This window comes from Haliotis cracherodii, unplaced genomic scaffold (genome assembly GCF_022045235.1).
Source record: "Haliotis cracherodii isolate W230 unplaced genomic scaffold, xgHalCrac1.p SCAF_7, whole genome shotgun sequence".
NCBI lineage: Eukaryota > Metazoa > Mollusca > Gastropoda > Lepetellida > Haliotidae > Haliotis > Haliotis cracherodii.
In genome coordinates, this window is record NW_027266330.1 from 38,530,031 (window position 1) to 38,557,279 (window position 27,249).

The 27,249-nt window shown below is 41.7% G+C and overlaps 2 protein-coding genes across 12 annotated transcripts in view; one reads left to right on the top strand and one right to left on the bottom strand.

Moving 5' to 3' along the window:
- The window catches only part of LOC139447121 (monocarboxylate transporter 12-like), a 61,171-nt gene that overhangs the window by 24,667 nt on the left and 9,255 nt on the right, over positions 1-27,249 (bottom strand). For 3 of the 7 annotated variants that reach the window (XR_011652007.1, XR_011652008.1, XM_071228297.1), the window contains exon 2: positions 1,661-2,032. Coding sequence is in view for 5 of the 7 variants with exons in the window: in XM_071228297.1 (XP_071084398.1) it covers positions 1,661-1,766 (106 nt within the window). In the remaining 2 variants the exon portion in view is untranslated. Of the gene's footprint in view, positions 1-1,660; positions 2,033-4,650; positions 4,709-8,402; positions 8,461-16,432; positions 16,491-27,249 lie in introns of those variants that run through there. The other 4 variants (XM_071228300.1, XM_071228299.1, XM_071228298.1 and 1 more) reach the window with 4 other exon arrangements.
- LOC139447120 (monocarboxylate transporter 5-like) overlaps positions 1-27,249 on the top strand; it is a 55,143-nt gene that overhangs the window by 22,801 nt on the left and 5,093 nt on the right. For 3 of the 5 annotated variants that reach the window (XM_071228293.1, XM_071228295.1, XM_071228294.1), the window contains exons 2-4: positions 23,077-23,214; positions 26,143-26,286; positions 26,908-27,054. In XM_071228293.1, the coding sequence (XP_071084394.1) occupies positions 23,094-23,214; positions 26,143-26,286; positions 26,908-27,054 (412 nt within the window). In that variant the 5' untranslated portion in view covers positions 23,077-23,093. Of the gene's footprint in view, positions 1-15,571; positions 15,656-23,076; positions 23,215-24,035; positions 24,154-26,142; positions 26,287-26,907; positions 27,055-27,249 lie in introns of those variants that run through there. The other 2 variants (XM_071228292.1, XM_071228296.1) reach the window with 2 other exon arrangements.

The following is a 27,249-nucleotide window of genomic DNA, read 5'->3' on the forward strand; positions in this document are numbered from 1 at the left end:
TTTGTCCCACAACGCTGATGCACACACACACAGGTACGTGTATACATTTTATACATTGTATTATTTTGTACATAAAAATACAAAACAAAAAACACTCTATCACACTAAGAGTGTATTAAATAGATATTTACTCAATGATACATTTTATTACTGGTAATTATATTTCTTTTGTTTTATTGGTTTTTTATGTGTTCATGGTGTTGAATGTAACTTGCTACATTCATGATATGTGGACGGGTTTATTAACCTATAGTTACATTAAAGGCAGATAATGATCTTCCCATTGTCTTAGGGCTTAACTTGGAGAGCAGGTTCCAAATACGAAACAGCACACGTCGTCGGATGTCCATGTGACAGGAGCGGTGATTCATCAGTGACTGGGGGTCACTGCAACCTTAGCCGGCCAACCGCAACATGTATCACGTGCGGCAGAGTCGGGGGCGGGGCATTGTCAGATAATTGTGTCACCACCAGCGTGTATAACCCCATTCCTGCATCGGTGTCAGTAAACGAGAGATGCCGTTTGACCAGACAACAATATTCCACTTATATAATATAGGAAAGCGTCCATGACTAATGTCTATTATAAAAACAAATTCAACAAAATATTTTATGGTTCCGTGACGTCACAGTATCGGGTCATCCGCGATAAGGGTCTTGGCATGAACAATGAAGATAGTGCAGCACGTATACACAGGGACTGGTTATAATTATATTATGACGGTTGGGGTGTGTGTGTGTGTGTGGGGGGGGGGGGGGGGGAGGGGGGAGGGGGTGTCGTCAAAATGTATCCAAACTATCTTGCTTCCCTTTTGTGTTAGTTGATGGACAAATCTTTGCACTAACATGTTCTTTTTTAAGTTTTCTATCTATTTCACATTTGATGTCATAAGCTTGAAATGTAATATAATGTATATTTCCGAAGCTCACGTATTCACGTGACCTCTGAATACATCTGTTTTTATTCTTTATTTGATACTTACAGCATAAAGCTGTCCGGATTAACGGGGTTTGCTTAAGAATAGACTTTCACTTCGAGTGCGTTCGTTGGTGTATGAACTTTCATAGAGTGAGGGCCAATGACATTGTATAAACGTCGGAGAATACAGGGACGTCAAAAACTTATGGACGTCAAATGGTGTCTTTCAAACACACACGAACGTCAATTTCGCGGTTATAATGGAAAAGCCCCTTATCGGGAAAACCTCACATACAAAATATATACATGTATATACTCGATAAAATCTGTATGGACACAAGCTAGCATTTGTAATATATATATATATACATATATATATATATATATATATATATATATATATATATATATATATATATATATATATATATATATATATATATATATATAGTGTGTGTGTGTGTGTATCTGTGATACAGTGAATACAAATACAAAGGGAAATAACTCCAGGCACGTGATTTAGGTGTTAAAGCGACATTTTCACTTAATGTTATATTAGGGTTAATACAGATCAACTGTACATAGTTCCATAGTATCTACAGTCATACATCAAATCAATACACGTATGCCAATCTTGGCATTAACAAAGAAATGAAAAGATAATCTCCGTAAGATCAACATTCTTAATAATCTGGTCTGTTTGTGTCACGATTGTAATGCACTGAACGAGTTGACACCCACCTGCTAACACAAACCACGCCCATCCCCTGTCTATGGGGAGATCTTCTGTATCCTCCTCTTCACTCATGGGTTCTTTAACGCCATCTTTCTCTCTTGAGATAGCCATTTCCTTTGTGTTTGCGCTGTACTATAAAGCATCAGTGCCCCTTCGTACTGGGACTCCTTGCGAATGTGCTCCAGTGTTGCAGTATCTCTCATTAACGCATCCGTGCTTCTTCAATAGTAATGCTATGTTGTTGAGTGATCTAAGTGCACAGTTTCAAAACGTACGGAAGACGATCTTCAGATTCTTTCATGAGGTTACGTACGGGAAACGATGTTAATGGATGATATGATGCGACTGGTCAGTTTGTGAAGAACAGTGGTCCTTATCTACAACATAAACATAGCATGTTACAACATACATGTGTATGTACATACAAAGAGAGAGAGAGAGAGAGAGAGAGAGAGAGAGAGAGAGAGAGAGAGAGAGAGAGAGAGAGAGAGAGGCCAAAAACTCAAAATATTGTACATCATCGACGGATTTCTTGTTTGTTTCGTTTTTCACCACCATGTGTGTCTGTATGCATTGCTTTGCCCGGCAATTATTTTTATAAATCCGATGTACGTCGTGGATACTGTTATATAAATCCCTTTCAACTGGCATAATATTACAGAAAAAGTTATTAATTCAGAGAAGCAAGAGAATGCCATCGGAAATGTTTGTATTCACATTTATGTTCAAAACTAATATGTCCAGCTTCCCGACATTATGAGTATTTCGAACACGGGCCCGCCAGGCCAATTAGTGGTCTTGCCGAGGATGGGATGTCCGAAAGGAAGGGCAACTTGGGGGACTTTAGGGTTGCTACTGAGGCATTGTGGGACAGGTTGGCGTATGTTGGAGAGAGTGGCCTGAAATGACGCCCACTTACATGTCATCGGGGAGCAAGGATGAAGGTCACTTCCTGCTAACAAAGACAGGGACTTCCACAGTGCGAAAGGGTCATTGCAATATTACGTAATGCTGTGTAGACGCTTATCGACCGGAAGGTCTGCCAATGTGTAGCTGAGGGTTCAACAATAATACCCCACACCATTGTACCTAACAATGCAACCATTTACAGTGTAGTCAGTCATGAGCAGAGCAGTTATACATGGGTATATGGACACCGTACAAAACGCAAAGCTCGGTAACAATATCCAAAGAAAATGTTCCTTTTGGTTATTTATAAAAAAAAAAACAATCCTTTAAACCTTATCATTATTTTGTCAAAACAAATCATTTTCAACTTTAGAAATCATAACTATCCACCAACATTCCCCTTCCAGAAGGAGCTCACTGAATTATATTATTTAGCAAAGTTTACTTCCGTCATTAATTATAATAGAGATTACTTTAATTGACTTTCGTCAAGCTGTTATGCTTTATTTCTTTGAATATAGAAATTATGCAATGCTATGCAAAACCGTTTAAATGCTCGAGAAAAATAAACAAATTATTAAAAAATAAAATAAAAATTGTAAAATATAAAAAAATATCTCTCAGACCATTGACCTAACAATGCAACAATTTACAATGTGGCTACCCTTGTGACGACACAGTTACATGTGTGTGTGTGTGCGCGCACGCGCGTGTGTGCGTGTATATGTGTGTGCGTGCGTGCGTCCTTGTGTGCGTGCGTGCGTGCGTGCGTGTGTGTGTGTGTTCGTGCGTGTGTGTGTGTGTGTGTGTGCGTGTGTGTGTGTGTGTGTGTGTGTGTGTGTGTTCGTGCGTGTGTACGTGTGTGTGTGTGTGTGCGCGCGCGCGTGCGTGCGTGCGTGTGTGCGTGCGTGTGTGTGTGTGTGTACGTGTGTGTGTGTAAGTGCGTGCGGGCGTGTTTGGCTGCTTGTAATACTCCGAATTAGTGCTAGCCCTATTAGATATCATGCTGCAGTTGACATGGATACCCTACTCAAGAACAATATACTGTCTCCGCGAGCCGACGTCTGTATCACGAATGCTCAAGCGCCAGGCAGGTTCACAATAAATATTTTCTGTTGACATCTTTTGTCATGACTCGGCCGGGAATCTCACCACCGACCTTCCGCTCAGTCCACTAGTCCACGAAGGCGGTCTGGTATGAGGACTGATAGTTACTAATATATGTATATGAAAATATGTCATTGTTCATTAACTTAACGTAACACACAAGAATATATTGTTTACCATGGAAACACTTTCACAATTACAAGTTTGGTAATATCGGGTGACCGTTTAAAGCCTGCATTATTCACCCGCCAGTAGTTGTATGAAGCAGTAGGACTATCAGTATACTCAGATCAGGCGGAATGTTGTTCATACAAATACGTTAGCATAGATCACAATTTGCAGTCGTGTTCCCATAACGTTTAGCATAACGGGACCTCTATAAAGACTTATCTTGTTAGCCTTCGAACTGTAAATATGCACGGTTTATGTAGGCTGACAAAAGGATATAAGCTTAAAACATTTGTACACGGCCTTATACTTGTAAATAAGCGAGGTGATATATATATATGTGTGTGTGTGTGTGTGTGTGTGTGTGTGTGTGTGTGTGTGTGTGTGTGTGTGTGTGTGTGTGTGTGTGTGTGTGTGTGTGTGTGTGTGTGTGTGTGTGTGTGTGTGTGTGTGTGTGTGTGTGTGTGTGAGCACTAAAGCTGGCTATAAAGTACTAGCCTACCGAAATGCCATGCCGCAGTTTATAACGGATGCCCCATTCAGACACAGTATTCGTGTACTTCATATACTCCGAGCCGGCTAGTCCTTGTGTTGTCCCCTTAATGTCAGGAGAAAGGGAATGAAACGAGTAACAGCGAATAAGTAACTTCAGCATAATAACCCCTTCGTAAACAAATAACCTTTCGAACAAATTGTCGGATTTTTTCCTTTGTCTGTCTGTCCGAAATGGGATACATGTATTGCTACAGGCTATAGAAATCAGTCTTGCCAAAAATCGAGTCGACATAAATGATTCTAAATCAACACTTACCTGTATGAAAACTATATATAGCGTTCAAAGTCCCCACTCGCTCCTGCTCAGTTATATTCGTTACATTACGTAATATACCTTAATTAGGGTCATGTGACTGCACATGTCAAACACAGCAGGTCAGTCGTGTCGACCAAGCTTTGTTTGTGCCAGGTGTTTGTAATATCTCCGCTGGTGCGTTTCGCAGCTTACAAACTCCGGGTAGTACAGTGTTATCATTTATTGACCCGGCTAACGGGAACGTCACACTGGACCTGTTAAACATGGCAATGACACAGCTATTTTCAGAAATGTCCTTTCCAAGTAACACGCACATCATCACCAATTTTGCTGCTTACAAATATTAGTCAGGTTTTTTTATTTAGTTGCTTTTTGTGGAGATGGGAATGGTTTAATTATTTGTTGTGTTATGGTTTGTTTTGGGTTTTTTTTCAGGTGCGTGTCAGTTTGTGTTTTGTATATTTTTGGTCACAGTCTGGTATGATTTTTTGTTATAAAAATTGTTGTTTGAGAAGGGGTAGAGGGCTTTTTTTCCCAAATTTCGAGCGTCTTTTTAGGAGTGTGTACATGTGGCTGTTGGCCGGGTGTGGTCGGATTGTTAGGGGTAGGGGAGGCAGGGGAGGGATGTGAGGGACATATGTGGTTTGTCTTTTTTCTTAGGTGTAATTGGTATGTTTCGACGTTAATGATGACATGTCGGTCTGTCACGTTTACTCAGCTGACGAAATATGCCTTATCTGTTATAAAATTAGAAACTGGAACAGTTACCGTTGCATCTAAAGCCTCGTGACTTTGACAAATAAATAAAAACACTTGTCACCAGATTAGTTCGCTCACGTTGATAATGAGTGAGGGTTTTCACGACACGAGCCCAGCGAGTGTTACAATAACCCCACACATGTACGCCTGGCACACACGGTATGGTGATAAGAGAAATACATTGACACTAACACATCAGCTCGAGTAGGCTAAGTGAGTGAGTATGGTTTTACGCCGCTTTTAGCAATATTCCAGCAATATCACGGCGGGGGACACCAGAAAATGGGCTTCACACATTGTACCCATGTCGGGAATCGAACCCGGGTCTTCGGCGTGACGAGCGAACGCTTTAACCACTAGGCTACCCGACCGCCCCTAACTGAGGTCATGGCGACCACTACTAAAGCCATTAGGATGGGATCTTCACGGGCCACGAAAGGTTCCGAGAACTGGAAAAACATGGTGGTCATAATGCTGATGTGACAGTCATTTTTAATCGTACCCTAACGTATGATCATATATTATATCAACCAATGGTTTAAATAGCATAGGCCGATTATTTACAGGCCACTGTTAAAAAGCCATAATATTTCAGACTTTGGTGTAAAATAACATTTTCACACACTTACCAAACAGGCATAATTATATTATAAAGACATTTATTATTCACGATGTACCGGGGGCACGGCTGTCCCAGTTGTCTAAGGCGCCGCGAGTCGCTGTGCAGAGTTGCGTCCCTTGGGCACGCCAGAAATCTATGGTTGTGGGTTCGAATCCCGGTTCGCCCCGATTATGTTTCTAGGTTTGTCAGCACCATACCCATGCTCGTTGGTTTCAGCGAAGAGGTAAACGTCTGAAGCCTGCATCACTTCGGCCTTTCCTCCCACATTAAGCTGACACGCCGCGAAATAACTGGAATACTGTTAAAAGCGGCTTTAAACCCAACTCACTCACTCACTCACTCAAGCACGATGTGCCAGACAGATTCGATTATTATGCTATCATGCTATACTGACATAAAATGAATCTGTCCTCATGACTACTCACTTAGGGGCCTATCTGCTACACAATACACGAACTACGCTATTATTGTAGCCTGGACGGAGAAGAAACTCCAGTGTAAATAGACTTGTATTAAACATTTTTGAACCAACATTACGGCGGCCGTTATCTCTTCCTACCTTCAGCAGTCACATACGCATCAATTGGTGGACGTGCAGTAACAGCATCTTAACATCTTTGCACTCCAGCTCACCCCCATCAGCCGGATATACGTGTTCTACCTGTGTGTAGTACGTTTGGTGGAAAGGGACTTTACATAATAGAAACTATCCCTGAAGATCCGGGGTGGAATGGGTCTTCACCAACCCATTCTTGCCCTAAAAGGCGAATATGCTTGTCGTAAGAAGCGACTAACGTGATCGGGAGGTCAGGCTCGTATTCCTATTGCAGAGTTCGATGCTCATGATGTCATTCATTGGATTGTCTGGTTCATACTCGATTATTTATAACCGCCGTCATATGGCTTGATAATTGTTGGGTGCGGCGTTAATCAACACTTAAACATACAAAATAAAACATAATAGAAACAGTGTTAGATCATTGACTGATTCTATTTCACAGTGAATTGTGTTATTTTTTACAACCAGTTGTAGTTAGTTACGCGTAAATGAAATTATCTTTCGTAAGCGACATATCGTTGAAGGTCTGTATGTTGTTGCTCATACTATCACCAACCGGTGTAACACACTTCACTTGTCAATAACCATAGACTGCAGCAACAAGCTTGCCTATCGCGAATTGCAGATTACGAATCTTCATTTTCTTGTTCATTGTTTCTGAATAATTCATATCTATAATGAGTCTATAATGCTGTGAGGTGAAATTGGGTTTAACATCGCTTCGAAGATTTCTGCACTTATATAGCGACGTGCATGCACGTGTGTTTGTGTCTGATTCCACTGGTCCTACTTATGCCGATTTATAGTGCGAGCCCACTGAGATACCATGTCGCAGTTTAAAATGAATACCCAACAAAGACACAGTATACCGACTCCGAGGCAACCAGTTCTTGTTCTAGCCCCTTAATGCCGAGCACCAGGCAGGGTAACAACAAGTACAATATCATTGTATGGCACGGTCGGGGATCGAACCTCCGGACCTATCGCTTTCAGGCTTCTAATATTTAAAAACAACCGCAAATCTGAAAACATATTTTTATCTCATAACTTCCCTTATTTTTGTAACGAATTAGAACAGGCATGCAACCACATTTTTGCAAATACTTGTTCTTTAATGACACAGTTACGTGTAAACGTTTCTCCAATGGAAGACTCAATGTACGTGTATATGTGAGCAATGTCCAAAACGATTTTACTTGAAAAATGAAATGCTGTAGGGATACAAGGGACATTACTGATGTTTTATGCAATGTGTGGATGTTTGGAATTACCTAGTAATAACAATGTTGCATCAGATAAATGATAAAAGCTTTCAAGGGTACAAACAATTTTGACCTCTACAGCTCCCCAAAAAGTTCATCTGACGTTAGAAACATTATACAGAGAAACCAACGAACAAACACTTACCCCGTCTATATAAACATTTTCCCATTTTCAACATCCCTTCATATTTGAGTCTTCATGTTATGGTGTACATGTATGTTATGCTAAACACAAACAATGGCTGCATCTATGTGACAGCATCTTTTAATACATGCCCATTAATGTCAGACAACTGTATCTTATAACTATACATTATACACGCCTCCATGTAAATGTTCCCAGCAAAACAAAAACGATGCAGACATGAATTAGGTATCACCTAGTTTACATATTTGAAACATTGAGTCCTGGTATTGCAAACATTACAGCTATGGCGTTCATTTTATATATTGATATACTTAAACAAGCCACCAGGACGTGAAATGCGTTAACTTATTATTCGTGTGGTTAAAGAAATCGGCAAACAATACAACACATGCTGTCACTGACCTCAGTGGTGAGAGTTGTAAGACAATGTTGTGTGGACCTTCGATGGCTGACGTCTCCAGACAGTTCAGTCAGTTTGAAGATAAGACGCCTTGACGACTTTCAGTACACAACGTGATTAAGCCACGTCTGAAAATATGTCAAGTCAGCAGAAACACCTTCACACGGAAAATAATCTGTAGGCATAAGTAGTCCGAACGTGACGTAAGCTTCTGGTAAGTTCTTAATAATGGCTATTTTTTAAACTGGATTAAGGTTTGCTTGTTTAGATGTGGTGTCTCTGAGCATGGTGAATAGACACTTGTTGTTCTGTTTCTGTCAAGCATATTGCTTTTATGACTTGGTAAGCCCGGAGGCACGAGTATTACCCTACAGTGGGCGTAGTTGCATTATACAGTCCCTATGATGCATATACAGATTGTTGTTTAGATTATACATTACAATGTGTGTTTGAACCAACAATGACAGGGGAAACGTGTATTGATGGATGGTCTAAACTTACACTCTTCAAAAAAAGAAACGCATAGGTGTTTTGAGAATTCCAATTAGATTTTTTTCCCAGCAATCGTCATAAAGACAATTCTTATGTTTTATTCCCGTTAATCATTTCATGTTTGCTGTGCATTGCGCGCAAACACACTCAAAATGTTTTTTTGCTAACGTTTATCAGCAAAAATGCAAAGGATGCCCGGAAATTGCTTTCAGAAAACGTTTTCTGCAGAATGCACGTGCAAAGTGTTGGAAACATGAGTAGAGACACTGACTATAAAAGACCGTACAAAATTCATCAGTTCATTACGAATTGTCTGACGTCAACGGAGATCGAAAAAAGCCAAGATTAACTGCAGCTGACCGAAATATCGCCCTTGGACCTTTAGAAGCAGGGGAGTCCCAGTCTGCCGTTGCAAGACACTTCAACGTTCACCAAAGCACCATATCTCGACTATAGGATCGATATACCCGCACCAATTCGATTCAAGATCATACTAGAAGTGGAAGACCAAGAGTGACCACCCCTGCTCAGGATCGGTACATCCGGTTGCACCACCTACGGAATCGAATTGCTACAGCAACAGACACTGCAGGACAAGTGCCTGGTATGCGAAGAATTTCCGACCAAACCATCAGAAATCGTCTGAGGGAAGTGGGAATTCGAGCCAGAAGTTGGACCTGTCCGGTGGTGCAACAGAGTACAGGCATGGGATCTCAGGAACTGGCGACGCGTTCGACAGGTGGACCGATTTGGTGGAGGGAGTGTCATGGTGTGGGGAGCCATATCCTACACGGGTACATCACAGTTAGTTTTTGTCCAGGGCAATCTAACAGCAAACCGATACGTAGACCAAATTCTGCGTCCTCACCTCCTCCCAACTTTGGACCGCCAGAGGGAGCTGTTCCAACGTGACAACGCTCGGCCCCACACAGCACGTGCAAGAGTTAATTTCCTTGTTAATGAGAACATCAATGTCCTTCCATGGCCGTCCAAATCGCTTGATCTCAACCCGATTGAACATTTGTGGGAAGAACTTGATGGACGCGTCCGTCAACGTCACCAGCGTCCCCACACACTGGCACAACGCGCCAACGCCTTACAGGAGGAATGACGAAGAAGTCCCCACGATAAAATCCGACGACTAGTGCAATCTGTGCCAAGGAGGTGTCGAGCAGTGACGGCTGGAAGAGGTGATGTGACCAGGTATTGACCATGACGCCCCCTTGTGGCTACACATGTGTTATTTCGTTTGATTGTGTTCACGCATATTCTGTGTAGATACTTTTACATCCGCTTAATAAGTATCCTTATTTTTTAACTATGCGTTTCTTTTTTTGAAGAGTGTAGTTTACACATAACAGAGTGTCTGTATCCTTCGCGTAGGCGGGGTTGTGGGATAAAATGGGGTAAGTGGGTTTTATAGAGCAAACCCACTGAGGTACTAGTACCATGCCGCAGTATATATGTGTACCCCGCTAAGACACATTGTACCGACTCATAGCCAACCAGACCTTGTTTTATACCCTAATGTCGAGTGCCAGGTAGATAACAAGTACCATCTTTGAACATCTTTTGGTATTACGCAACCGGGGATCGACCCACCATTTTCCCTTCTCCGGGCAGACGTTCTATCAACCAGACCACAGAGACGGTCTTTACGTTTGTATTTATCGGTCTTGCTTGATCGAATAATGCCGAGCGCCAGGCAGGGTAACATCAAGTACCCCATTTTAACGTCTTTTGGAATGACGCGAAAAGAGTCACCGACCTTCCGCTATTCACCAGACCAGATGAACCTGAATAGTGAGTGGGTATGGTTTTACGCCGCTTTTATCAATATTCCAGCAATATCACGGAGGGGGACACCAGATATGGGCTTCACACATTGTATCCATGTGGGGAAACGAACCCGGGTCTTCGGCGTGACGAGTGAACGCTTTAACCACTAGGCTACCCGACCGCCCCTTATAGTTCTGAACCATGCTCAGATTATGTAGGCCTTGACAACAGTATAAGTTTCTATACCGAAACCTGGCTATAATAGTACAGAAACGAAGTTGGTTCCATATATTGGGTCTACCTTTTCATCCATCATCTTCTAAAAAACGCCTATCATAGTTGCTTGAGGAGCGAACGCTTCAACCACTAGGCTACCCACAGCCCCTGAACCTGAACAAAGGATCAGAGAGCAACAACAGTATTTCAGTTATATCATCACTGCTTGGCGAGGAAGGAAATTCCGAAATAACGGGTGAAGATCCTCGGGAACAAGTGATGACAAATCGAGAATCATAATCACGGCGAATTAGGGATTCGAACCCATTGCCATAGATCCTGGAACGCCTAAGGGACGCAACTCTCCAAGCGGGGTCGCAGCCGACTGGGCCAAACGTGACCTTCTTGGGTTAAGTTCAGTCCTAATGTTGCTCCTATATTGACATTTGAAAAGATCGTCTCGCTACTCCAGTCGTTTTTCCATGGTATGTCGTGTTGCCGACCTCTGTTCAGATACACAATACGGCGTGGTTTGTAATAGGATTAACTTTAATGTCGTAGTTACCTTCACGGGCCGAACGAGTCAACCAAAGTTCATGTTGAGTGCTAGTTGGTAGTGAAGATATATACTGACGGCAAAAAGTAACTGTGCTTCATATCAACCTAAAAAAAAGTAATATGTATTCTTTCAGTATATAGTCATGAAGGCATCTTATCGATTTTAAGGTCGTCATTCACAGTTTGCAAGTGCATGTTAATGCACGGTGCACATTTCTGACGTTTGATGGTTATTGGGAGCATGATGCTCACACACGTGGAGGTTTAATGTGAACAGTTCACACTCATTTATTTAGCTACCAGATGCCCATAAAAACCGTAAATAACGCTTACGCAGTGTCCCGGTCTGATGCAAATCAACGTCTACTCGTCGTGGGTGCGCCGCAAATAGTAATGGCGTAAACGACGTTGCCAGACATATGTCACCTCTTTGGAGACGTCTACAGCAGGGCAACGATCATGACTTGCCACAGGCTGGTCATCCACGTGCAGCTTTACGTCAACAAGACAACCATATTCGGTTGGTGCATTTAAGGAACTGATACCAAACTGCAACAGCTCGGACAGTTTATTGGCTGAGACCAATTAGTGGCTTTATGGGGATTGGGTATATGTCATTTTTAAAAATAATTAAGAAATATTTCATCAAGATTTCTGGGGCACGGCGTTCCTGGAGACGCTGTTCTTAATATCATGTACTGGAGTGTCTGGGCCAAAATCAATTATCGTCCTTTAAATGTCTGGAAGTATTTCTGCGTGCGGCGTTAAACAACAAACAAACAAACAAACAAAATATATCCCGTCACAATCACGTAATATGGGAAACCCGTAGGGGCAACATGTGAATCCGAGAACGTAGACGTTTTCTCTTATAATCGGAATGCATTTGGGATTCGAACTGACTAGCAGTGGATCCTGATTGTGAAGGACTCAATTCTGCAAAGCTACTTTGACGGTTTAAACCACAGCCATCTGTTGTTGCCATGAGATGATTGCGTTTATTCAGCTTTTGTTTGTTTTGTTTGTTTGTTGTTTGACACCGCACTCAGCAATATTCCATGGCCTGTAAATAATCGACTGACATCCAGAGCATCGAGCCACGCATTTGGGATACGATGATATGCATCAAACCAAGTCAGATAGCATGACCACCCAATCCCGTTAGTCGTCTCTTAAAACAAGCATAGTTGCCTTTTACGTCAAGCATGGGTTGCTTAAGACCTACTCTACCCCGGGTCGTCACGGGTCGTTTCTTCAGCATTATGACATGTATCTTAATATGTAGTCATGGATCTTAATTATGATCTTTACTGCTCAAAACGTACACCAGTAATTCATGTTGACTGTGCGTCGTGACAAACAAGCAGCAAGGTCCTCAAAGAAGACTGATCTATTATAGACTTCCTTGCCATCAACCAATTTCATAAACATGTACTGCAAGAGCCCGTTAGATAGCCTGTTATCCATTTTAGCTGTAACAACTCTCCACCTAATTTTCCCCCTAAGTCCCCTTAAGAACCACAATGGAAAGTGAACTAGGGGGGAAATTACCTGGATGGATGGTTGGGGGAGGGGATAGGCAGGGGAATAGGCCTGGACCCCATTTAAGCCTATTTCAGGTTCGACACGATTGGGTGGGGTAATCTAGAGCTTCAGATAGGCACATGCGTTCACTGTTGTGTCAGGCTTATTTCTAAGGCGATGTTGCTTGAGACCGTCTTCTAGTCAGGTAATGTGTACCTAGTCGTGTCATGAAAAAGCCTAATGTTTATTGAGTGTAACCTAAACTGATATTAATCTTTCTGTTCCGACCTGTCAAGTTTTGACAACAAAGAACCACCAAATCGCATTATTTGTAGTTAAAGAAGACAACACTTGTGTTGTGTTCCATCCATGGATTTTGCGCCAAAAAACGCTCATCCAAACGTATACATATTATAGGTAAGATACATGTACGTTCAACAGCCTACGTGGTCTAGTGGTTGAGCGTCCGCCCGGAGAGCGGCAGGTCGGTGGTTCGATACCCGGCCTCGACATACCAACAAAAGTTAAAGGATGGTATTTGTTGTTACCCTGCCTGGCGCACGGCATTAAGTGAAAAAAAGACTAGGACTGGTCGGCTATGAGTCAGTATGCTCTGTCTGAGTTGGGTATTCATGTTAAACTGTGGCATGGTATCTCTGTTGGATCGTACTATAAAACCAGCATTAGTCCGGACCAGTAAATAAGACAGACACACGAAAGGTGCATGCACGTCTTTATGTGAGTGCAATGACATTGAAGGCGAATTTAAACCCCATGTCACCCCACGTCAACCCACGTATGTACTTTCAGTTTGGGTTAACTATAGATTCCTCTTGGCCTTCTTAAGAGGGTCGAACCACATGAATAGTGATGATCTTAATGTCAAACATTGCTATTTGATCATGTGTATATAATGATTATCTCATCACAATTTGCTGTGGGGTCGAATTCCGGTTAAGAACTCACTCTTACAAAGCCAACTATATACTTATCAGTTATAAAACAACTTAAACGACAGAGCTTAACGGTTTGGCCTGAAACCATCTTCTACTGGCAATAGACATAACTTGCATATGGGAAGCCGTGAAAAAGGTTAAGAAATGGGCTCTATGCATGGGCGGAATGTGAACGACGGGAAACTATCTTCGTGATAAGAGAGTCTAGTTAGAACTAGTTCTTTGTACTATAACATGTTGTATGTTACACATACACGGTGGCGAGGTATGTACTGGTGTGTGTGTGTGTGTGTGTGCGTGTGTGTGTGTGCGTGTGTGTGTGTGTGTGTGTGTGTGTGTGTGTGTGTGTGTGTGTGTGTGTGTGTGTGTGTGTGTGTCTCTGTGTGTGTGTCTCTGTGTGTGTGTGTGTGTGTGTGTGTGTGTGTGTGTGTGTGTGTGTGTGTCTCTGTGTGTGTGTCTCTGTGTGTCTGTGTGTGTGTGTGTGTGTGTGTCTCTGTGTGTGTGTGTGTGTGTGTGTGTGTGTGTGTGTGTGTGTGTGTGTGTGTGTGTGTGTGTGTGTGTGTGTTTAAGATTATGACACCAATATAGCGACATGTGTGTTTGTGTTAATATTGTTACACCAATATAGCGACAAATGTGTGCGTGTTATGTGTGTTATGATTATAACACCAATATAGCGACGTGTGTATAGTGAGTATGTGTGTAAGATTATTACACCAATAGAGCGACGTGTGAGCGTGCGTGGGTGTGCGTATGTGTGTATGTGCGTGTGCGCGCGCGCGCGTATGTGTGTGTGTTATACATGGTCACGTTACATAGATGCGTATGCTGTGTCTTTGTGAAGCTAGGCCAAGCTGCCGACACCTGACATTTACAATACGCCGATGTTATACCTTCATATGTAATCTGTCTTAAATTTATTGACAAAACAGAAATAAACCAATGGTAAATGAACGGAACAGGTTACAACAGTGGTACAGTTCATTGTTAAGGTTTAAATTAGGAGCTCATTGTATATTTATGCAAATATCGTTTCCCAAACGTAGGCAAACGAATATCAGATTTAGAAACCAGAGAATTTGACAAACGTTAGAATTACCAGAAAGTTTGTTTGTCAGGAAGCTTAAGTATTAGCCAACTCTCTAGTGCAACTCTTGGCCAGCGTTGTCATCGAGAGGCCATTGTCACAGGCAGAGACAATCAGATCCTATGAATAATTTGATAGCATTCGTCATCACAATTGCATAGACCCCGAGTTGCCCGTAGACGGATGCTGTGGACGAGAGGAAAATAGAAACGTCAAACACCGATAAATAACTCACTCACTCTTTATAGTAATTGAAGAACAGTCATCACTTTAAAAAATATACTTAAGGACAGAGCTTAACGGTTTTTGCCAGAAGCCATTAACTGCTAACATATAACACACTTACATGATTTACTCAAACAAAGACACGACACGCTGCCGACGTGTTCGCCCATGCACGTGTATGGCATATTACGAGCGGTGTAGCAGGTGCACGGAGTGGTTGTACACATGGGATGTGAAACGAACGGGAATTCTCTTTGTGATAAGAACATCTAGTTACAACTGGTTCTTTCTACTATAACAGGCTATATGTTTACATTGAAACATACACGGTGGCGAGGTGTGTACTGGTCCAAACTAAACAGAACCGGATTTCGTGTTCCCCATCGGGAGTTCTTTTTTATCAAGGTGTGGCGAAACGGTAGGTGTCGTCATGTTGTAAGATGCTAATGTAAGATTATATGTTAAAAAGAATGGGAAATAATATTTGCGTGATAATCTCTGTACTGTATTTTGTAGCGATTGTGTGTCCCAAGATTTTTGCACTTGTAGGTGTGTGTCTGTTTGTAAGAGACCCGACTAATGCTCGTTCTGTAGTATACTGACTCAGAGCCGATCGGTCCTTGTTTTTGCCACACTGTTGTGCGCCAGGCAGGGAAACAACAAGTACCATATTTTAACGTATTTGGGTATGAGGCGGCCGGGGATCGAACCATGGACCTTCCACTTCCCTATCAGGTGCTCTATCCACTTGGGCAGTGCAATACAGGTTCAAGTTGTGATAAGGATAACAGACTCATACTGTCATGGAGGGCCTTTAGGAATTTTGTTTGAGACAGAATATTTGTTTGTGTCCGCACTACATATTAGGGTCTTAAAGGAGAGGCCAAATAACGTTTGGTAGACCTGCAACACATGGCATCCATGGCACCCAGCATCCCCACACAAGAACACCCCCCCCCCCCCCCCACACACACACCCCCACACCCCCACACCCCACACCCGCGTTGAAGCAATACTGTCATCATGCATTAATTTTGAAAAGAACATTTGGAACATGCATTTTGTATGTTTATGGTACGTTAGACTTGAAACCTAATTGAATGGAGAACATAATAAGCTTGTGTTTGAAATAATTGTAAAGAGTAAATGCAAATTTTGCATAAGAATAATTTGAGGCAGATGATATAGTTCCTACCTGTAATCAAATGACCTCCGACGATAATATTTTTTGTATCCTAAATTCTGTGGTGAGGTCAGTGAACAATAACGCCTGTTTCTCATCCTCCGCTTTTCTGGTGGGCTGTTTTCTAATCGCGTCATGTGGGTCACGGGTGTCATCCGACTCGACTACAAATATTTGCTGAAAATGTCACAGCCTATAGACTGTGTCAACATAGATGTTCAGGCGGTGGTGGTTGTACAAGCAAAGCTAGCGTCACTGTGTCACCTTGAAAGAAAATCTGCACTCTAGCCCCCTCCAGTTTTATCCAACCGATCGCAAAAAACGTTTGTGTTGCACCCGTGCACTTATTACATATCGGGAGCACGTGACACTATCTTAAAGTATGATGCACAATGTGGAGACCCCTAACCGCCGAATTGCATATTTTCAGGATACAGGTTCACATCTTAAAAAAATAGTTTGAATACCTGATTGATCATTTATTCAATTGATCATTTTTTCGGATATACACGAGAGATAATCGCGGCTAGATTTAAGTTAATCCACCGAAGCTTGATTCACCGAACAGCCGGGTAACGTCCCCAAGGCGACGCATGCGCAGTGCAGGGTTGAGTGATCCGAAGCTCATGGCTTGAAATCCCAGCTTAAACCCGATTTGATATTTCGTTTGATAAGTAACGGCTCATGTGGTCGTGGATTTCACAAACGTGTTAGTGTCTATGAAAGGTGCTATTTTGTGCGTTTCTCCCACAGACGGATAAACGTTGATATTTTGAAACATTATTCAAAGTAGCTCACACTTTCATGTTTAGTCTGTCTCACAGACCCTGATACAAATATATATCAAATACAGCCCATGCAAGTCTATAGTGTTTGGCAAGTCTAGATCACTGCAGTATCAGGCTGAAAATGAAGAGAGTCACTGGGCTCCTTTTTATTATATTTTTATTAAGATAACTGAGCAACTGTTTTTATGTACGATATGTTCATTTCAGAGATTAGATTTTAGTCTATTTCATGTTGAATGGAATATCAGACTCCATTGCCTGTATTCCATTCATACCAGACCATGACTGTTTTTTATTCAATAAACCAATAAACACAGATCACCGCGGGAGTGTGATTGTGGATGGTCAACATCATATACTAGGAAACACATGGTATTTAAAGAGCTCCTGTGAGCTACATATACGTAGTGAGATCGCGCTCGTCTCAAGCTAACTTGTCCTCGTAGAAGTAGGAATATGTGGTAAACTATAGCCACAGAAGAAGCTATTTCTGTTAGTTTTGGTGTTGGACTTTGGGAATAACATGAAAGTTACATGCTTGCTTAATTTGGTCAAGTTGATTATTGAAAAGACAAACCTCACATGAATGTGCAGTTATAGAAACAAGCTTGGGTGTAAAGGGAACGGGATGTGCAAGAGAAACAGAATATTTGTGGTAGGCTGTTTGTTGAGCCTGACAGAATACTGTTTTGTTTGTCAAAGCAAAGATGCCAAGCAAGCGGTTGTGTGGCATGGTTAGAGGTCTCAGTAATGGGTACTGGTAGGGAGTTTATGCTATACAAATGATATATTTTTGGATTTGCTGAAATTAACCAGATATTAAAATGACAACTTTTTATGCAGTGTTACTTGGGGTGACATTTCTTTTGCGGTTCATTATAGTTACCCGGTCTTATTATCAGCACATTTGTCCGCAAATGACCCAAACGGTGACCGCTTTTTTAGTTTTGTAAATATTTGCTTTCAAGCAGTGCATATGCGACTTAGATGATCAAAGGAATGATAACGTACTCCCAGTTATCTATTCGGTATTTGGATGATGGTCGTGGTTTCAGCTTAAATATACGCCAAATAGTAGTGGCTGAGACGTTGCAGTATTCCCTGGAATACACTCCTAAAGATACAATGTGTGCACTTGACCTCACGTGATGAGTCAACAAAACCTCCTTTACGTCTCGTGTTGGGCTTAAAGTCCAACAGTGTTGTTCAACTGGGTTATCTTAGTTCAACTGCTTATCTTGCGATCACATGCATTCCCGAGTTTATGTTGGTAATAATAATAATGATAATAATAATAATAATAATAATAATGATAATAATAATATAATGATAATAGTAGTAATAATAATAATAATGCAAACACATGCAAATAGACGCTTTCGAAATATCACGCTTGCATCCCAATTACCAAGTTGTTCTCGGTGCCTACGATTTGGTATCTCCCAATACAGCACCGTATTGCAGTTACATGTATATCATGGCATGTCAGCTTCATGTTGGATGAGGGGGCACGGGCCGGGTGGCCCTGTCGTCTAAGGCGCCGCTATGCGCTGTACAGAACTGCGTCCCTTGGACACGCCAGAAACCTATGATTGTGGGTTCGAATCCCGGTTCACCCCGATTATGTTTCTAGGTTTGTCAGCACCATGCGCGTGCTCGTGGGTTTTCACCGAAGTAGTAAACATCTGAGACCTGCATCACTTCGGGCTTTCCTGCCACATTAAGCTGACACGCCATGATGTAACTGCAATACTGTTAAAAGCGGCGTTAAACCCAATTCACTCACTCATGTGGGATGAAAACCAGAGGTACTGCAGGTATCCCTTGTAGGTCGTCGTTACTCTTAATTCTTCACAAAACATTATAGTTCTGAGTGAGTGAGTATGGTTTTACGCCGCTTTTAGCAATATTCCAGCAATATTACGGCGGGGGACACCAGAAATGGGCTTCACACAATGTACCCATGTCGGGAATCAAACCCGGGTCTTCGGCGTGACAAGAGAACGCTTTAACCACTAGGCTACCCGACCGCCCCTTATAGTTCTGAACCATGCTCGGATTATGTAGGCCTGCTTGACAACAGTATAAGTTTCCATACCGAAACGTGGCTATAATAGTACATAAAAGAAGTTGGTTTCATATATTGGGTCTACCTTTTCATCCATCATATTCTTAAAAACGCCTATCATAGTTGTATCGGTGAAACCCATTAGCAAGGATATTAAAAAGCAGAATATTCACACAACCATCAGTGTACATTCGTACATTCATAGAATACTTTACTTTTACAGCTAATACATTTAATGTTACATATCAGTGATCCCGAATGTCCAAAGTTGGTCAATAAGTTTATTGGTCACCCCATTTTTAAATCAGAGGACTGTGGCGAGCGCCGGATTGAATCGCATTGTTGTTGTTATAAATGTGGAGATAATTAACATACTGAACAGATAAAGAAACGCCGTATTTGTGGATTATTAGGACATAATTGTGCATGATCAAAATTGTTATATTTCTTCATGAATATGTTTTTTAGACTTTAAAAAAAGCCAGTTTATGACATTCAACTGATAATACCGGTTGCGTTCGGTGTAACAGTTGTGAACCTTGGGAACTATGAGATGCCTGTGGGAGCAAGTTGCAAGTGATGCACAGGAAAATTGAAATGCACGTGAAACATGTGCCAGGGTTCTGTGTAAGAACCACCTGACACCTACTGAGAATTCAGTTGCTTTGTGAAGACAGCGACCATGCCACGACTATCCTCCCAAAAACGTGAACAAGCCATCGGACGATTAAATACCGGACAACGTACCCAAGTCATTGCCAATGCTTTTAACTGCAGTGTACGAACCATTGAAAGACATCGGATTTGTTACAACACCACCAACAGCACTAATGATCGTCCACGCAGTGGTCGTCGCCGAGTCACAACACCAAGACAAGATCGCTTCATCCTGCGGCAACATCTGCAGGACAGATTCACCGCAGCGGCACAGACAGCTCGTCAGACCATTGGCAACCATCAGCGACCCATCAGTGCTGACACTGTTCGAAATCGGCTCGTCTTGTCGCCGTCAACACAGGGGTCCAGTGCTCACTCCTCATCATCGTCAGCAACGTCTTGCGTGGGCCACCCAACGACAACATTGGCGGCATCGGCAGTGGAGGACCCACGTGTTCTCAGATGAGAGTCGGTATTGCATTTCCACCGCAGATGGCAGAGTACGAGTGTGGCGAAGGAGAGGTGAACGTTTTACAGAACAGTGTGTGGTTGAAAGAGACCCGTGGGGAGGACAAAGCATTATGGTATGGGGTGCAATCGGCATCAGTCAGAAACTTGGACCTGTTGTCTTCCAGAATATTGGCCCAGACAGAGGCCATGGAGTCACAGCCGCCCGCTACATCGACCAGGTTCTCCGACCCCACGTTTTTCCCTTATTTTGCAAGACGCCGAAACCAGCATGACAACGCCCGTCCACACACTGCCATAGCCACCAGGACCTTCCTCCAACAGCATAACATCAGAGTAATGCCATGGCCTTCACCGAGACCGGACTTAAACCCAATTGAACACTTGTGGGATGACATCCAAAGACGACTAAACCAGACCCAACCGCATCCAAGAAATGCAACAGAACTCAGTGTAGCTTTCCTCAGGGTTTGGGCGCAGATTCCAATGGCGTCTGTAAACCTTTTGTGTCACTCAATGTAGAGAAGATGCAGGGCCGTTATCAACGCACAAGGTGGACACACCAGGTACTGACTTTCAGCCTCCATCTGTGAGGATCACGTGATCAGACCCTCGATATGACATTGCAATAACATGACTGACACTCAAACAATCCCTTGTGCCAAAGGTGGTTGTTTTCCGACAATTATTTTTTGCATTATTGACATTTGAAAAAACAGTTAACTATTTTCTGTATTCTTGCGACGTTTCTTTATCTGTCCAGTATAAATACAACCTGGATATTGATTGCCTGCAACAGCTGCTACCTCACGTATAGGTTATGGTCATTAAACCAATAAGGCACCAATACAGGAAGTACATAATGTTGTGTAATGTGTTGAACAAAACGTTATTCAACCAGAAAGCGAAATAATGATTCCCGTACGAATCTGCTGACGCGAAATAAATGTCACTAGTGACTGTATGCATGTTGTACATATGTATCTGACTAATTATACAGTTTGTGTTAATGTCAATATTTGCAGTTATAGGAAAACACGGAATACAACGCTTTTTAAGTGATTACTGTGGCTTAAGTTAGGCTTTGTCTTTCCGAGATTTATCTTTTATGTATTCTTGTATTATCCTTCTATAGTACGTATAATTATATTTATAAAGATCGTATTTTCCGACAATATAAGTGTCAAATGAAACGGAGAAAGTACAGGTGTTTCATTAACGTTATTAGCGTTCCTGGTCAAGTAGGTCACCCAGTGCATCGTGTTGTCGGAAGAGGCGGTTAAATGAGAATCGGGTGGACGGGCCCCATGGTTATGGCATTGGTTTGCTTGGTCCAGACTCGACTATTTACAGGTCGCCGTGATATATAGTTATGTACCGTTAATCAGACACTCGTTAATCCGACACCACTGCTGGGAATTAAGTCATATATTTTCAAACGAGAAAATATAGTTATGAGAGAGCAAATGTTTAAGCCGCTTTGCTTATCAATTCAGCAATATCGGGGACCAGAATGGACTTCAAACTTTATTCATAACCATGTCGGGAGTGATATATTAACTACAAGGCTATCATACCGCCTCATATAAGAAAAGAACACAATTTCGATTGAAACATATCGAATCATATATTTAAATGTGTTTGAGTTCTATAGTTACACAATCAATAAAATACTCTTATCAATTCAAATAATAATATTTGGAAACAAATAATATGTGGAGACAAATCCCAAATTTTGACATAAAGTTCCTTGTCTGTTTTGGAAATAAGGTTCTTTTCACAAAGGAAAATATATCGCGAAGCAAATCTCTCTCAGCAAGTCCTGACGGTGACGTACTGCAACTGCTGACAGGAACTTATAGGATGCATTGTATCATGTTTAGGACAGACCACAATGAATGCATAAAGAGATGTCTTAATTTGGTGTCTTTAAGTAAACATTAATTCGCTCACCATAAAATATAGGAACATAGTATTGCTGCGAAAGGAATCAAAACATACTTCAATCGCTCAGTGATATGGTGTGTTTCAATTCGTAAAGCAACAAACTTCAATCTCTCAGTGATATGGTGTTTCAATTCGTAAAGCAACAAACTTCAATCTCTCAGTGATATGGCATGTTTCAATTCGTAAAGCAACAAACTTCAATCTCTCAGTGATATGGCATGTTTCAATTCGTAAAGCAACAAACTTCAATCTCTCAGTGATATGGCATGTTTCAATTCGTAAAGCAACAAACTTCAATCTCTCAGTGATATGGTGTGTTTCAATTCGTAAAGCAACAAACTTCAATCTCTTAGTGATATGACATGTTTCTGTTCGCAAATCAACAAACTTCAATATCTCAGTGATATGGTGTGTTTCAATTCGCACAGCAACACACTTCAATCTCTTAGTGGGTTTCACCAAAGTGATAAACGTCTGAGACCTGCATCACATCGGGCTTTCATCCCACATAAAGCCGACACGCCGTGATATAACTGGAATACTGTTAAAAACGACGTTAAACCCAACTCACTCACTCACTGATACGCTGTAATATCGAAGAAATACGCCTGAAAAACACTGACTGACTTGTGGTAGAAGATGTTGTCCTTTAACGAAAAAATACTTCACCATTAGATGGAGAGAGACAGGATCTCAAAGTACGTGATGTTTCATCTGATGTATTTCAGTCGGTCGCAGCAGCACAATGACGATTCGGAAGGTACGCGAACAGAACGGAGGAGCATCCACAGAAGTCCATGACGAGGATAACAAGATAAAAAACAACTTACCCATAGATCGTGGTTGGGCATGGGTCATTGTTGGAGGTACGTTGGTATTGAATACATTTGTATAGTCTGTTATATCAGTTCTTTTAACGTAGTATAATCATTGTACAGCAAAAATACAAAGTGAAAAATATAATCTAGTAACGATATTTGAACCTTGGTAGTATTAAGTCGAATATGTTCATCATCAATTTGGAAAGAAAACATTATGAGAGGTTAATGTTGGGGAAGGGAGGTCAAAATATTAATTTCGTGAAAATTTAAAAAATTCACTTCTCCATTGTTTTCATGTTTACGTTAGGTCACGTGGTCGTAGATCAAAACATATTACTCAGTAGAAGTTAAATAACGTCCGACTCTGTCACAGTCTTCCAATTATCGATGTTCTTTAACTTGTTTTAGTAGTATTGATTCTCCATCTAATTCCGAACAATTATCAAATGTTTGAATATATACTGAACCGCAAAAGAAACGTCACCATGAATAGATATATGAGAAACCTTATTTGTCCACAAACTGTAAACATACCTTGAGACATATGAAAAAGATGAAACTTGGCCAAACTGATCATCCAGGTTGAAATTAAAGTGTCAAATGTTCTTAAAGTGGAACACAACACTCGTCTCTGAGAAAATGGCATTAAAAGTCAGTATCTCGTGTGTCCGCCATGTGCATTGATGACTGTCGTGCAACGTCGATACATGGAATGGATGAGGCGGTTGATGAAGGCCATAGGCACTTGAGCCCACACTCTGAGGAACGCCTGACGCAGTTCAGCTGCAGTAGTCGGCTTTGGTCGGACGTCATTCAACCGTCTTTGAATCTCGTCCAACAGGTGCTCAATGGGATTTAAATCGGGACTGAGGGCAGGCCACTGCATGGTTCTGATGCCAATCTGCTGGATGAAGTCTCTTGTTGCTCTGGCAGTGTGGACACGGGCGTTACCATGCTGAAACGTGTGGTGACGTGCAAAATGAGGTATGGCGTGTGGTCTCAAGACTTGATCAATGTACCGAGCTGCTGTGACACCATTGCCTCTCCCTGGACCGATGTTCTAGAAGACCACAGGGCCGACACTCTGCGCAAGACCAATTCCAACCCACACCATGATGCTAGGACCATCCAACGAGTCTATCTCAAAAACACAAGCCTCCGAATAACGTTACCCACGGCGTCATCAGACTCTCTCTGTCATTTGCTGTTGAGATACAGTAACGGCTATCTTTTGAGAAGAGGACTCTTCTCCACTGCTGATGGCGCCAATGCTGATGCTGCGTTGCCCACTGAAGACGGTCCCGATGATGACGTGGTGTGAGAATGGTTCCTCGGTGTGGCTTGTGACAGTGGAGGTGTCTGCTCGTCAATCGTCGACGCACGGTGTCCGCTCTAATGTGTCGCTGGTCCCCAGCAGTTTCCGCAGCAGTAACAAAGCGATATTGAAGATGCTGTTGCACAATCTGACGATCCTGACGTCGGATGGTGACCCTGGGTCTTCCACTTCGTGGTCGGTGATCTGCAGTGTTGGTGGACTGGTGTAGCCTGCATATGGTCCTTACGTGGATTTGAAATGCATTGGCTTCTTGCCGGGCGGTTTGTCCAGCTTGCAATCCTCCAAGGCCTTGGTGTCGCTGATTGCTTGTCAATCTTGGCATGGGGTAGCAATTCAATAACGAATGAATGGTATCCGATCTTGGTGGATATTTGTGGGCAAGAAATAGGGGAACGCATGTGCATTTCAATTTGCACGGAACTCACGTGCATCGGGTCACCATGGCCGTTGTCGTGATGCGTTTGGGCGATCGGTTTTATTGTCATCTGCTTTTGGGTTTTTATCATCAAATTTCATTTTCCCGGACAAGGAATGTTAAATTTTAGAAACTTTGACAAGAATTACCCAGATATTTAAATTACAACTTTTCATGCAATGTTACTTGAGGTGACGTTTCTTTTGCGGTTCAGTATATATCGATAGGAACATTGAGAGTCTGTCTGAAGAAATATAGACATGCATGGGATCTTTTGGATAGTTGTACTTCACGGTTAGACTAACGCTTAGTCTCTGAAAAGATATTATTTTGATTAAAACCGGAGACTATATTAAGATTTAAAAGCAGCCCCAGTGGGATGGAAATTTCAGCCTGAACCTGTTCAACATCTTGGCTTGTTTCATTTGGGGCTAAAGCATTACAGTAAGGCCTGGTTGGAAGGGAAAATAATATGGTTCAGGGACTGTGAGACAAACTACTTCACGGTCTGTATCGCCGTCGTGATCTTTAGAACTACGAAATTTGAGCTATCTTAGAAAGCGATTCGACACCTGTTGGCACACATCGGATACCAGTCACTACTGTCACTACTTCTCTCTCCAAACAAAAAAAGATACGAAAAATGTCTGTATATTTTTAATCCTTCTAATTTACTATTTAGATAAATGTTTTAACTTTAAAATAATTATATGTATTTCATTTTCAAAAATGTATTATTTGTATCTGTGATGCTGGTACCGCTTTGTCGCCACTGTGTAGCTTTTGTGGTGTTTTTATGAATATCACATACATGTCTTGAAATATGGACATGGTTGATCCAGGTCACCCTATCCCAATTGCGTAGACAGATGCTCCTGATGTAAGAATCTGGATTGTCTGACAAAAACTGGATTATTATAAAAAGATAGTTAAACATTGCTACATGTATACAGAGTGGTCTCTGGTCCAGATTCGAATATGTACTGGCTTTGAATCCAGATGATAGTTAAACATTGCTACATGTATACAAAGTGGTCTCTGGTCCAGATTCGAATATGTACTGGCTTTGAACCCAGATGATAGTTAAACATTGCTACATGTATACAGGGTGGTCTCTGGTCCAGATTCGAATATGTACCAACCACCATGACAAAGATGCTAACCCAACCAACATAAGTGACTAAATTACCTCATTGTATCCTATATTTGTTTACTTATACAGCCACATTCTGTATCAACTTGATTCAAGTTGGCATGTACCGTTCGTTTGGCATCCTTTTTGTTGAATTCCTGAAGGAATTCAAAGCTTCAACGTCTGTGACGTCACTAATCATGGGGATCTATTCTGCATCATATAGCCTAACAGGTATGTACGATTCATCTTCAAAATACGAAGGTAGTGTGACACCTATCTGACTGAAAACGTTGTGAAATAGAACATTTTCTGAACATACACCTGCGTATCAATAGCATTTCACAGTCTTAAACACGAAAACACGATTCATTCGTCAATATTGCCAAGAACAACTTTTGCTTTGAATATTTGACCGCTATTGTGAATACTAAGTTATTTATTTGTCACGGAAACAGATGTCACGCTCTTTTATGCCTTTGTCTTCCTCTTGTCTGTCTGTCTCTTTTAGTCTAATAATACAGAGAAGCTAAGAATTACAATGATGGCATGCATTGTTCTAATATTATATTCAGAATGATTATTTTACACTGATTTACACCTGTCAGGTATTTAAGACGATAAATATGCTCAGTTGCCTACGCTCTATTCAGGTTTCTTGGTTTAAGAGTTTCATCCAACATGGAACACGTTGAAGACCTGCGACACCTTGGGTTGTTGCAGCATAAGCTGCACAGTGTGATACAAGTGCAATACTGTTTACTATACAACACTCTTATTGATACATTCTTAATACAGTTGAGATATAGCATAGGTTACTTTGTACACATACTAGTATTCAATGTATCATTTCAGCCTTGTTCGGACTCAGCATTGTTCTGGACAGGTTCAGCATTCGTTCGACGTGCATACTTGGTGGCATCTTAATGTCCCTCGGTGGGATCCTCAGCTTCTTTGCCATGAACATTGAGTTCCTCATCTTCACTCAGAGTATCCTGTCAGGTGAGCCCATGCAGATTCAACCTGTACTCACTCATACAAAATGTTGAAATCTCCTGACAACAATCAAGTATTCCTTACCTCGATCACAGATAAGCATTAACCACGTTCGTGGGTCGATCTGAATCCGCTGAAGATGACGTATTGTTTTATGAAATATACAAGGTGTCAAATGCTGTTCCTGGTTGATGTTTGAGC